Source organism: Nilaparvata lugens, chromosome 1, assembly GCF_014356525.2.
Source record: "Nilaparvata lugens isolate BPH chromosome 1, ASM1435652v1, whole genome shotgun sequence".
NCBI lineage: Eukaryota > Metazoa > Arthropoda > Insecta > Hemiptera > Delphacidae > Nilaparvata > Nilaparvata lugens.
In genome coordinates, this window is record NC_052504.1 from 89,384,590 (window position 1) to 89,397,404 (window position 12,815).

The 12,815-nt window shown below is 33.2% G+C and overlaps 1 protein-coding gene across 8 annotated transcripts in view; it reads right to left on the reverse strand.

Moving 5' to 3' along the window:
• Nucleotides 1–12,815, reverse strand: part of LOC111054660 (tyrosine-protein kinase Drl) — a 189,674-nt gene that overhangs the window by 104,619 nt on the left and 72,240 nt on the right. The window contains exons 1-2 of one of the 8 annotated variants that reach the window (XM_039419552.1): nucleotides 4,893–5,012; nucleotides 3,288–3,443 (exon numbers count right to left, since the gene is read on the reverse strand). The exons of the other annotated variants lie outside the window; for them this stretch is intronic. Coding sequence (XP_039275486.1) covers nucleotides 3,288–3,443; nucleotides 4,893–4,970 — 234 coding nt within the window. The 5' untranslated portion in view covers nucleotides 4,971–5,012. Of the gene's footprint in view, nucleotides 1–3,287; nucleotides 3,444–4,892; nucleotides 5,013–12,815 lie in introns of those variants that run through there. 8 annotated transcript variants of the gene reach the window in all.

Sequence of the window (12,815 nt, forward strand, 5' to 3'; positions counted from 1 at the left end):
TCGAATGCAATTCAAGATGGCGGCTCAAATGGAGAAAATGTTGTCAAAAACGGGATTTTTCGCGATTTTCTCAAAAACGGCTCCAACGATTTTGATTAAATTCATACCTAAAATAGTTATTGATAAGCTCTATAAACTGCCATAAGTCCCATACCTGTAAAAATTTCTGTCCGAGCTCCGTCCCATCTATGCAAAGTTTGATTTTAGATTTTGATTTTAACCGATTGACTTGAAATTCTAAACTTAAGGTCCTTATACCATGAGGACCCGACAATAAGAAATTCAATAAAATTCAATTCAATATGGCGGAAAAAATGGCGGATGATTACTAAAAAACCATGTTTTTCACGATTTTCTCAAAAACGGCTCTAACTATTTTCTTCAAATTTATACCATGGATAGCTATTTATAAGCCTTATCAACTGACATGAGTCTCATTTCTAGGAAACTAATGGGGGGTTCACCCCATCCTTGAGAAATGGTCTTTGTAACCTCCTTCTCGTGCATGAGGTAGGTAGGTAGAGCAGTCTATAAAAATAACACATAGTCGAGATATTTCATCTGTAGAACAACTGTTTCGACGACTTTTAAAAAATCATCGGATTTCACAATTTACACAAAGGAAAAAGTACTCTGAAAACAATTATATACACACATATACAGAAGTCTGATCGTAGTTTCAAATAATTATGTTGCCGCCAATCGTCATTATGTTATTTCTCTAAATTATTGTCGTTTAAGAATGAGGCTCCCAGTTCAATGAGCAAGGAAAGTTGTGTGAGTGTACCACACCAGATTTTTATTATATAGATTGAGCCGTTCTCAGACTTTTCACCCACTCTGTATAGAGAACTTTGTTAGTGGACTTATTAGTTAATTTCTTTCCTTTCTTCATTATGAGGTTTCTCTACATAATTTTTTCTACAATCTGTATTTTTGTATTCTTATAAAGCGGTCAAACTTCTCAATCTACTCGAACTTCTGAAGCTATTTCATCTACTAGAACTTCTCGAACTTTTCAATCTACTCGAACTTCTCGAACTATTCCAAATTATTCGGGTGTTTCGACTACCTCAACTTTTCGAACGACTCCGACTACCTACTCAAATCATTGAAACTACTAAAACTATTGGAACTACCTTAATATCACATCAGCAGAAGAATATAACGAATAAATCATCTAAATAAACTGGAAACATCTATCGTCGTTAACTACAAATGGGAATTTGTGCTGCGTTACTTCCTCAAATATAAAGTGTTGTGTGAATGATTTTTTGGGGCCCCCTACCATAAATGGTTTAACAAGTTATTTATCATAAACGTGTAACATTGAAAATGTTAATATTTATTGTCTTCTTTTTTGTTATATTTTACAATTATTAATAAATCTGTAGAGTTCATTTATATTATAAACTAGCTGGCCCGGCGAACTTCATACCGCCAAGTTTAATCATGAAAACTTTAGCTGGATGCACACCTGAGGAGGCGCGATGCGGCATTCTATTTATATAGATAATTTTCCAACTGCAAAATAAATAATTCACTAAAAATCAATTAATTCTGAACACCGAAGGCAGCACAACGAAACAAAGTCTTTAGAACATATAAGTCTACCTGAGGCCGCACTGATTGATTGTTACACACAGAACAGTCATTTTGTTTTTAGTCGGGGCGTTTAGAATAACATGCATGGGCGGTTATGGAGCAGCACACACTCTTGTCTACTATCTATCGACGGCTGTTGGATGACGCAATGATTATAACAGCTGTTTTTTATTTCTGTGTGTGGCCAGCTCACAAATCTTCTCCCATAAGGATTACATGTAAACTTTAACGGAACGTAGGAAAGAGTCCCGAAGTCAGATTATAAATTTGATAGGCCATAAACCTGGTCCTGAACATAACGAACACAACTAAAAACAAATCATCAAACTCAGTGCACACTTAAAAAAGTTATTGAATGTCAAAATTTGAGGCTCGATTTTTATTTACATAGATTCTTTTGAATAATCCCTTTCTCACTTGAATGCACAAAACAACTCATTATTATCTTAGATCGTAATATGAAATGGTTATCTATTTACTAACTAAGAACGATTTGTTGATGAATCGTGAAACTCAGTAGTAAATCAACAAATACGTTCCACAATTTTGACTGGGCCTTGTTTAGTACTGTGTTTGTATAGTGATGAATAATTGCATTCTTCTGGCTTTACTTTAGATGTAGTTATGTTTGTGTTTATATATGCATACCATATATATATATATATTTTTTAATTACATCAACTTGTATCCTTCTGACTTGCATAATGTCTAGTATTAGTTTTGACTTGGTCTATTGCCAATGTTGCTTTATGACAAAAAAGTTTTTCCTTATTTATTGTATCAATGTGTAAATAAAATCACATTGACTAATCTTTACCTAGTTTTTCTTACTCAAGTGAAATGAATCACAGTTATTCTAAAACAGTCCAATCTTAGAAAGTTTCAATTCCGTATGTTTAACCAAATAATGGTTAATATTTATTGCTTCCCTTTTTGTTATATTTAACAATTAATAAATCTGTAGAGTTCCAGAAAAAAATGATAAGTGGAAAAACAAAATGACCGCTGTGTGAGTAACTGACGACTTCTGGACAATCAAAATGAATGATACTTTAGATATTGAATGAAAAAGACTAAGAAATTGTCAAAAACCACAGATTTATAATTGATACTTAGAAAGACCGGTTTCGGTTATTACACCATTGTCAATCTATGATAAACATTCTCTGTTTATTAGAGATTGACAATGTAATAAGTTGATACTTAGAAAGACCGGTTTCGGTTATTACATTGTCAATCTCTAATAAACAGAGAATGTTTATCATAGATTGACAATGGTGTAATAACCGAAACCGGTCTTTCTAAGTATCAATTATAAATCTGTGGTTTTTGGCAATTTCTTAGTCTTTTTCATTCAATATGAATAATTACCACAATATCATCTTCTCAACTACACAAAAAATATTTAGATATGTTTCTTACCCAGGAACAATGCTCTACAGTATCGATAGGGAGTTTGTAAACAATCTGTATATAGATTTGTAACATCTCTGTATTCGAATTGTTTGTTCAAATTCTTTTCTCAGTGTTTTTCCCTTCGAACTGAGTTATATTCCTTGTCTAAATTTGCAATAGTTTCCTCTTCTATTCTAGCCAAGCCAAAAATATTGTTCAGAATATTATGAATTTTCCTCATTTTTTTAACACTAAATGAAAATTTTCAAAAAAGTTCCCTCACTTACTCTTGCATTCTCATCTAGATCCACTGCTATTGTAAAAAGACCAGTGCAAACAAAATGTGTTCTATTCATTTTCCTTGCTCTCATGGGCTCCACAAAACTAACTTTTCCTCTTTTATCACAATGACTCATGTAACTCAAGGAGACATCATAAGGCCCCTGAAAGTAAATTGAATTGTTAGTAAATCATTTATAAAACTGCGGCTGAAATCTCAGCAGAATAGATAATAAATAATATCAGAATAAAATTTAAATATATAGCATAACTGGCCAATAGTAATAGTAGTATTATTGAGAAGTTGCACAAGGCTGAATGGAAAGTTATTAAGTGTTGAATTGTGATAATGTATCTGCTTTGTTGAATTGTGCTTGGTACTGTGTTGCAAGGTTTGTTGTACTTTGTGTCTCAATTTAAGTTGACTTGTATACAGTGGCGTAACGTTTCCAAACCGGGCCCCCCCGCAAAAAAATTCCAGGCCCCTCTTCTAAAATCGTACCACCTTTCTCCAGCCCCCTTCTCCCTTAATCCCAAGCATTGAGCTCTAATGTGAACGTACATCTTTCATGAGTGAATTACATAGCTTACATGAGAAAATTAAACTTGTTCCCGATTGAATTGTACAATTCAAGTCAAGAATTATGTTTTAAGCTACAAATATAGAATCCAACCTTCAGTGCTAGAACTAGAGTTAGTAAGAAGTATCTAGTCTTAATATTCATGAATTATTAAAATAATAAAGATAATAGTAATTCATAAAAAACCTTTGATTTGATGTCTCCTACAAGCCTCCAAGTTCTGCAATCACTGCTTTCTGGGTACAGTAGCACCTTGGTTCTTTCTCCCACATGTCTATTTTCTCACATGTTTTTAGTCTGATTTCTTGTTCGCGCTCTTAAAGAAGTTCAAGTTTTAGGTTTGAGTAAGAGGTTTAAATTTTTCAAGGTTATAAACAAGAGTTCGATTGATAAAATTATTTATTTTATTTATTTGAGAAAAATGTTCAGAAGAAATAGTAGTCTACCTTTGAGTTGAGTTATAGGATTTATACTTTTGATTTATTCTGTCGTCTTGCTTTTTGAGATGCAAATATTCTGATAACTTCATCGAGTTCTATTTTCTACTTGTATTCTCTTGATATTAATTTATAATCAGACTGATAACATTGTTCTATGAAATCTGTCATTTTCCACAATAAAACTTCTGCTTTTTTATCAAAAGTTACTTCCATGATTATTTAATTTTTCTTTTTAAAGTATGCAATTTATAATTATCATTTCGGGCCCTAGCCCGGGCCCCCTGGACCAGATAATTTTATTTTTTCAGAAAACCTATATTAGCCAACATATTATCCGGGCCCCCTGTGTACCCGGGCCCCCCCGCGCCACGGGTCAGTGGGGGTGTACGTTACGCCACTGCTTGTATATCGAGTGTCATATTGTGAACACTTGGCCAATGTGCTTTGGCCGATTCTAAACATGTAATACATTCGTATGATCCATGTTTCGAAATGGATTGAACTGACTTCCCAAATTACGCAGCCTATCCGAGAATCTACTGAAATGAATATTTGTCTTATTTATTTAGACCATTTTGATTTGTAGACTCACCGCTATCTCTTCCCACAGTGCAGAGACTCCAATGACCAGAAGACACAGATAGAATGTGTAGTTTATTGGCTTTGCCATTTTGTGAATCAAAATCGATTGCTCCGAAGGGTTGAAATTGAAATCAATACAGAGCTAGTTAGCCTTACAACTCATCAAATTATAATATTCACTCAAAAATGCAAGGATAGATCATGTTTAGCATTCAACAATCTAGTTGGCTGACACAATAGACATTTCCGATTGATGTGTAATTGATAATATTTTGTGGAATCTTGATATAAAACAATTCACGTTGAATTTGGTTTGGCGAAGTAATTAAATTCAGGAAACATCCATATTGATACAGGGAAGTGAAGCGTGAATAGAATGATAAAATAACTGTCACCTCACCCCTCTCTTCGCCAATCCATCCGTCACAATGTAATTCCGTTTTCTATGGAAAATATCATTCTATCATTCAGTGGATTTTATGGACTTTTATAATATTGATTGCGTTCACACACTGACGTTGCTTTTTGTAATAAAGATGATATCTACTTGACAGTAAAATCCAATTGGCTAATAAAGATCTCAGGGATAAATTGAAGCTTCTGTTTTGACTGATCCGGCACAATTAACTAGAGCTCATGCTGAGAAACATTTCACATTATAATACAAATTCAATGTGATATTCAACGGCAGAGTCTGTTACAAATTCAGTGAGACAGACAAATCTTGAAAAGCTTAAAATACTCCATAAGAAGCACAATTATACTCCATATCGATTGGATCGATAAAATACCGACTATTATGATGAGGAATTACTCCATGAATGAAACCATAAATGAATGGAGTATAAATCCATAAATCCATTGAAGCCCCACAATTGACCCAAAACCAGCGTATCATCAGCTTGAAATCTTGGATCAAAACAACCTTATACAGCACTCGAAACCTACATTTCTGAAAATGTCTCCAATTCTATTACAATTGTAATATTGTTTTTCTTATCAGAAATGTAGGCTTCGAATGCTGTATAAAATCGTTCTGACTCCAAGATTTCAAGCTGGTGATACGCTTATTTTAGGTCAATTGAGCTGTAAATTTTGAATTTTGAGATTATTTTATCACCTTTCTTCAGCCCCCTTCTCTCATAATCCCAAGCATTGAACTCTAATGTGAACGTACATCTTTCATGAGTGAATTACATAGCTTACATGAAAAATTAAACTTGTTCTCGATTGAATTGTAAAATTCAAGTCAAGAATTATGTTTTAAGCTACAAATATAGATTTCAAGCTGGTGATACGCTTATTTCAGGTCAATTGAGCTGTAAATTTTGAATTTTGAGATTATATTAACCAAGTCTTCTATTCGAGGTAATGAATGGGCATCAATAATGGTGTATTTGTTTATTGTTTGACAGTAATCTATCACGAGCCTTCTTTTCTTGTTCTCTCCTGAGACTACAAAATGTTGTGCTCTCCAAGGAGAAAAGCTCTCCTCAATTATATCCTCTGCCAGTAATCGATCGATCTCTTGTTTGATGAATATTGTTTGTCATCTTGATAATATTTCCTTGATTTGGCAGCAATGAGTTTGCAATCAGGGGAGATGCTCCTGGAAATAGATATGGGTTCGATCGTTGCTTGTGATAAGGTGCAGATGGAAAGGGTGGGTTTGTCGCCACCAAACTCGATACTCAACGACGAATTTTCTTTGAGAATGTCTTGGCCAATTTATGACATCAGTGCATGAGTTGGACAATACTTGTAGTGGGACGCTTTTGTAGATCTCATTGTTCAAGATTAATTGAGCTGCAACCAGTGAGGATGGAGTGTAATAGAGCAGCCTCTGAATGCAGAGCGGGAGTGTGCTTGACCCCCCAACTCTCTGATTAAATACCCCGCCATAGCCGTCTCAAGGCTTTATATTGCAAGCGTTACTTGAATTGTCCATATATCCAGTTCTAGTGGGAATATTGAAACGTAATTGATGTTCATGGCTTTCTCATATTATTATCTACAATTAAAGTCATAAACTTTCATCGTAGCTGCCACTGTTTGCATGTTATCCGTGTACAAACCGAAATAGTGTAATATTTGACGATTACATATACTTTCATTTTATTCTATAAACAATTATGGAAGCGTTCAACGAAGAAATGTTATCGATCGAATTTGTAGTGCATAAAAAGACCTTTCCATTGATATATTATAATATGTAGCCTACATGGTGGTCACAGAACAACACACCATCGCTTTGAAGAGAAAAAATAATAATACATCATTACTTGAAGCTGAGTGAGCATTGTACTACTGGAGTGAAGAGAGAATATAGAATAATTGACCGAGGGAAGTGAGGTCTAAGATTCAAGTCGATGGTTTGGCATTTCTCTTAATGTTTAAATGTTTATATGTTGCGCATTTACGGCGAAACCCGGAAATAGATTTTCATGAAATTTGACAGGTATGTTCCTTTTTGAATTGCGTAAATACAAGGTTTTTTGGAAATGTTACATTTCAAGGATAATATAATAGGGAAAAGGAGCCTCTTTCATACGCCAATATTAGAGAAAAAATCATACTATATAATTATTCATCATAAATCAGCTGTCGAATGGATTATACCATAATATGGATTATAATTTAATCGACTGATAAGATTAAGCAGGGAACGTTTCTGATTATACGCATGTAATTCAATATCTCAATGTAACTTGGTAAAAAATCAGCTGCTGTGTAGACTATAAATTGCATGCCTCATTGAATGCAATTTTTATACACTATCAAAGAACACTTATAACAGCTTGTCTGGGCGCCTAGATGTCTTCTGGTTTTCTCGCGCTAAATTCTGGAAAGCGTTATATGATAATTAAGGCGGGATGCACATCGGAGAAACGCGTTTCTGAAAAAAGTTTCAGGAAACGTGAAACGAAAGTTGCTCGCAATCGACTGATAAGATTAAGCAGGGAACGTTTCTTTTGTATGCATGCGCGAGTGAAACGGATTGCATGAAACAAGTTTCATGAAAGAGGGCTTCAAGAAATGCGTTTCTCCAGTGTGCATCCCGCCTGAATCTTGTGTAAGAATGATCTGATCAAATAAATAGATGGTGTATCAGTGTGGATGTTGTCACGTGGTAATTTGAAACCACCAAATCTTTCTAAATGAGCCAATAAAATGTAATAGAACTATAAAATTGGAAAGAAGGTTAGACCTATCTAAAGAGAGCGGCATAATTACTATTGGCGGATTAAAAAAAAAAAAAAATAAAATGCATGAACATTGAGGTTAGAGTTACTTGTTTACGTTTTGAAAAGAATTAGTCGATCTTGGATAAATCGATAATTATTAGAACCAATACTGAACGAATCAGCTGATTATTCGATCAACCCATATGACCGGTTGAATCATATAAAATTCACTCATAAAGGATATATTATGTATACTAAAGGAAGTCGATGTGTAGAAATACAAATAACTATTATTTCTGTATAAATATTTATTATAATCTAAAAAAGCATGATAAATCAAGAGTATACAAAACTCATATAAAAACTAAATGTATTATCTATTAAAATCGTATGTTACGATTTATTTATGAATTCAATTTAAGATAAACACTCCATATATTTGTATAAAAACTTCTTTTATTTAATTTTTTCTATTGTAAAGCCGAGGAAGCCCTGATTCCCAAGGCAACCAATTGTATTGAGTCTATTAAATTGAAGGCCAATCAGAGAGTAGCTTATAGAATTATTCTAGGAAGAAGCAAATTTTTCTGAAAACCTCTTTCTTCTGGCTTAAGATCCCAACAGGAGAGGATGCACATGGAGTTTAGGGTCTTTTCTTCTTCCTTCTAAAAATTTTTTAATGAATTATTAAGCCAAACCCTTTTTTAAATGTAATGTATGTTTGTTGAATGTTAATTGTTTGTGAACTCAGTGCTGTCAAGGAGTTCGTAATTGTAAAGATTCCCATAAAAATAGCTTTAATTCGAAAGAAACTTATAAAAATCTGGATCACGCGTTAGCCCAGCAGTGACGAAAAGGAGCCTACCTAATTAATTATTGGAAATAATTAATTCAATCCACGAGAACATCCAGAACTTCAGTCAGTGAGTGATAAGTCAAACCAAATGAGCTCATTTTTCTACGTTCAGTGGGGTAATAATTAATAAAAAGCGCTATTCCAATTAATTAGAATAAAAATAGAAAGTCACCACGTGTTGAACAATATCACATAGTTCACAAGAACATTTTATAAATTTATTTATTATATGTAGGAAGCTTACTTCCATGCACAGCCCGAATTCATATTAAAAGCCCTGAGATCTCATGTTTGAATATTAATTTATTAAATATTAATTTTGTTAATTGACCAGAGTATATCATATCAAACTTATAGACCGAACAGGTTTTTATTGGCAGAATTTTGTATTGATTGGAAGTCTAAGTACCAGTATTAAATATAATATATTTATGAATTTGAAACTCATTATTGTGAATATTAGCAAAGCCTGTGATAATTATTCAGATTTTAAAAGTAGATTATTTAAGTGAATTATAGTTATATCGAATATCTTATGCACATCTTTTTTGTGGGAATATATTTTGTGTTTTATGTCAGCATACAAACTTATAGAAATTTTTTTTTATTATATCCCAATTCATCTCGTGTTATATAGTTTGAGCTGTTTTGGTACCAACAAATATCTAGCAGCATTTAAAATTATTGAATCAATTATATTAACCTTATTCAAAGCACTCAATATTTATCATCCTTTGATGATATTCATTTTATCAGCCAGAACAAGTATATTAAGAAATTATATTAATAAGGTTCCAGTTATATCATATAAGGATCCAGAGAGCTTCAAGAACTGGCGTTGTAAGTTCTAAGGAATTTTGAAAGGGTATATTGGTGAATACTTGTATTCATGACGAGCGTTTTAAGAATCAACTAGAAACAGCTATAGTTGGTCCTGATTATTCTCTAGTGGTACATGGTTACTGATAATCAGTCATCAAATATTCTTTTAATTTCCTTACTGGTATTCTTCAAGAACTTCATAGAAGCAGCGGTAAGAATTATCAATACCTGGTCTTTGAACCTTATGGTGATTATTTGTACTTATAAAATTCATGTTTCTGCCACTGAGCTAGAGCTGAGGTTTGAACCCAGTAATTTTGCGAGCCGGAAGGCCTTAATTTTTTGTGAATTTATTCGCAAAAGAGGGAATTTAGAGACTGCTCTTATAAATACCAGAAACATCGTATTATCTGTGAAGGAATTGCAATCCACAACTTCTCACAATAGCTTCATAACGTGGGACTCTATCATAAGAGATAACCCCCCCAGGAGCACAACTTCACACAATGGCACCCAACCAGTGGAGCATGATGAAAAGCTTACCTACTCAATCTTACTATATAATTATTCATCATAAATCAGCTGTCGAATGGATTATACCATATATGGATTATAATTTAATCGACTGATAAGATTAAGCAGGGAACGTTTCTGATTATACGCATGTAATTCAATATCTCAATGTAACTTGGTAAAAAATCAGCTGCTGTGTAGACTATAAATTGCATGCCTCATTGAATGCAATTTTTATACACTATCAAAGAACACTTATAACAGCTTGTCTGGGCGCCTAGATGTCTTCTGGTTTTCTCGCGCTAAATTCTGGAAAGCGTTATATGATAATTAAGGCGGGATGCACAGCGGAGAAACGCGTTTCGTGAAAAAAGTTTCAGGAAACGTGAAACGAAAGTTGCTCGCAATCGACTGATAAGATTAAGCAGGGAACGTTTCTTTTGTATGCATGCGCGAGTGAAACGGATTGCATGAAACAAGTTTCATGAAAGAGGGCTTCACGAAATGCGTTTCTCCAGTGTGCATCCCGCCTGAATCTTGTGTAAGAATGATCTGATCAAATAAATAGTTGGTGTATCAGTGTGGATGTGCATATGGTTTGGTACGTCGTTCAGTTATAAATATTATGTATTCTATTGATAAAAGTTTTGTTCATTATTTGTTATTATATTCTTGAATTTTCATTTGAATTCTCAATTTGTTTTATTTTTACTTTTTTGATAAGTATTTGAAATCTTAGTATTTTTCATTTTTGAATTAGGTGGTATTTTTGTTGTTTGTATTATTTATTAATGCATAAGCTCGTATTATTTTTATCATTATTCTTATTTTTCCATTTGTATCTATACAATTTTTATTTTCAAGGAGACATATTTGGGGAAACCCGTTGTCTCTATTGTGAATGAATAAATAAATGAACTATTGATTGCATGCAATTAATAACTAAAAATATCGGGGACCGAGCTTCGTTCTGGAGTAGAAAAGCATAAATAAATTATTACGAAAGAAGAAATTATAATAATATTCATAGTTCATACAGAAATGTTCTATCTAATCACAATGAATTGAGATTAATTCCCAGAGAAATGAAACAATTTCCCTCACAAAGGCCCGGTTGCACAAAAGTTGGTTAAATTTTATTCTGAATAATTTCACGGAACCAAATCAGAGAAGACCATTTCAAAAAGATGGTTCTACTGGAATGAATCATGATTAAATCGGCTTTTTTGCAACCGGTACTAAGTACCTGATTGAATGATTACAAAAGTTTAACAGCTGAGTCATAATTTTGGCACAGTCCCACACACAAAAACTCCCTCACTCACTTCCATCATTAACAAACGACGAAATAATTATTATCAGCTGTTTTCCCAAGGATGAATAGTAATTATCCTTTTAATGTCCTTTAGCGAGTTTTCCCAGGGATGAGACTTAGTGCAATCGAATTTTTATATTATAAACCTACTATGTTCTGAATTTCGTGAGAATCGTTAGAGCCGTTTTCGAGATCCGGTGAAATACAAACATATAAACATCTAAACATATAACATATAAACAGAAATCGCTCGTTTAATAGTATAGGATAACATAGTTTTGTCTCTCGAACTTTCTCTGCTTTGAACTTGGGCTGTCCTGTTGCCAGTATGTCTTGAAGGAGATTAGCTTTTGATGTTAGCTTTTTTGATACACCAACCCCAACAGCACAGCCATTAGCCTTTTTCACACCGATATCTCGCCGACTCGACATTCAGACAGGATTTACTCTGATGGACAGTATAAGAGGAGGCTGTGGTTTATAAACTGCGCGAGGTGTACTGTTCACAGAACTATTAGTTACATACAATACCATCAATGGTACAATGGATTTAATGAGTTGATATATTTATTTACATACACTTTTTCCTATTGTTCATGACTGCATATACTGTATATGCTTTTTACTACACTTTTCACTTTTTAACACTAACTTGATTCTGAATTTGCTTAATTTCAGCGACTCATTTCATTGGAAAAGAGTAAGTGATAGAAGTGCCTTTGTCAAAGAATAGATTTTTTTTGTGTAGTTGAGAAGTTGATACTGTGGTAATTATTCATATTGAATGAAAAAGACTAAGAAATTTTCAAAAAACCACAGATTTATTGATACTTAGAAAGACCGGTTTCGGTTATTACACCATTGTCAATCTCTGAGAAACTTTTTTGATTCCTAGAAAGTCGAAAATGAAATAACTATTTCATTTTAAGATTCATTAATATCCAGCCGAGTATAATCATAAAAATTGGCTAATTGAGTCCATAGGGAGAATATATTTCTCAATAACGATTAAGAAATAATATTATATACCGGTACAGTATATAATGTATAGCTATAGAGCAAGTGTGTATTGTGTAAATGATGAGTTCAGTGTAATAATATTTATATGTGTTATAAAGTCTGACCACAACATCAAATTAATGAGTGTGACCTGATCAGAATACATCATATTTCTGAATTGATAGAAAAGAGGAGATTTAAAATTAGAAATCAGAAATGAAGTAGAATAAAATTAGAAAATGG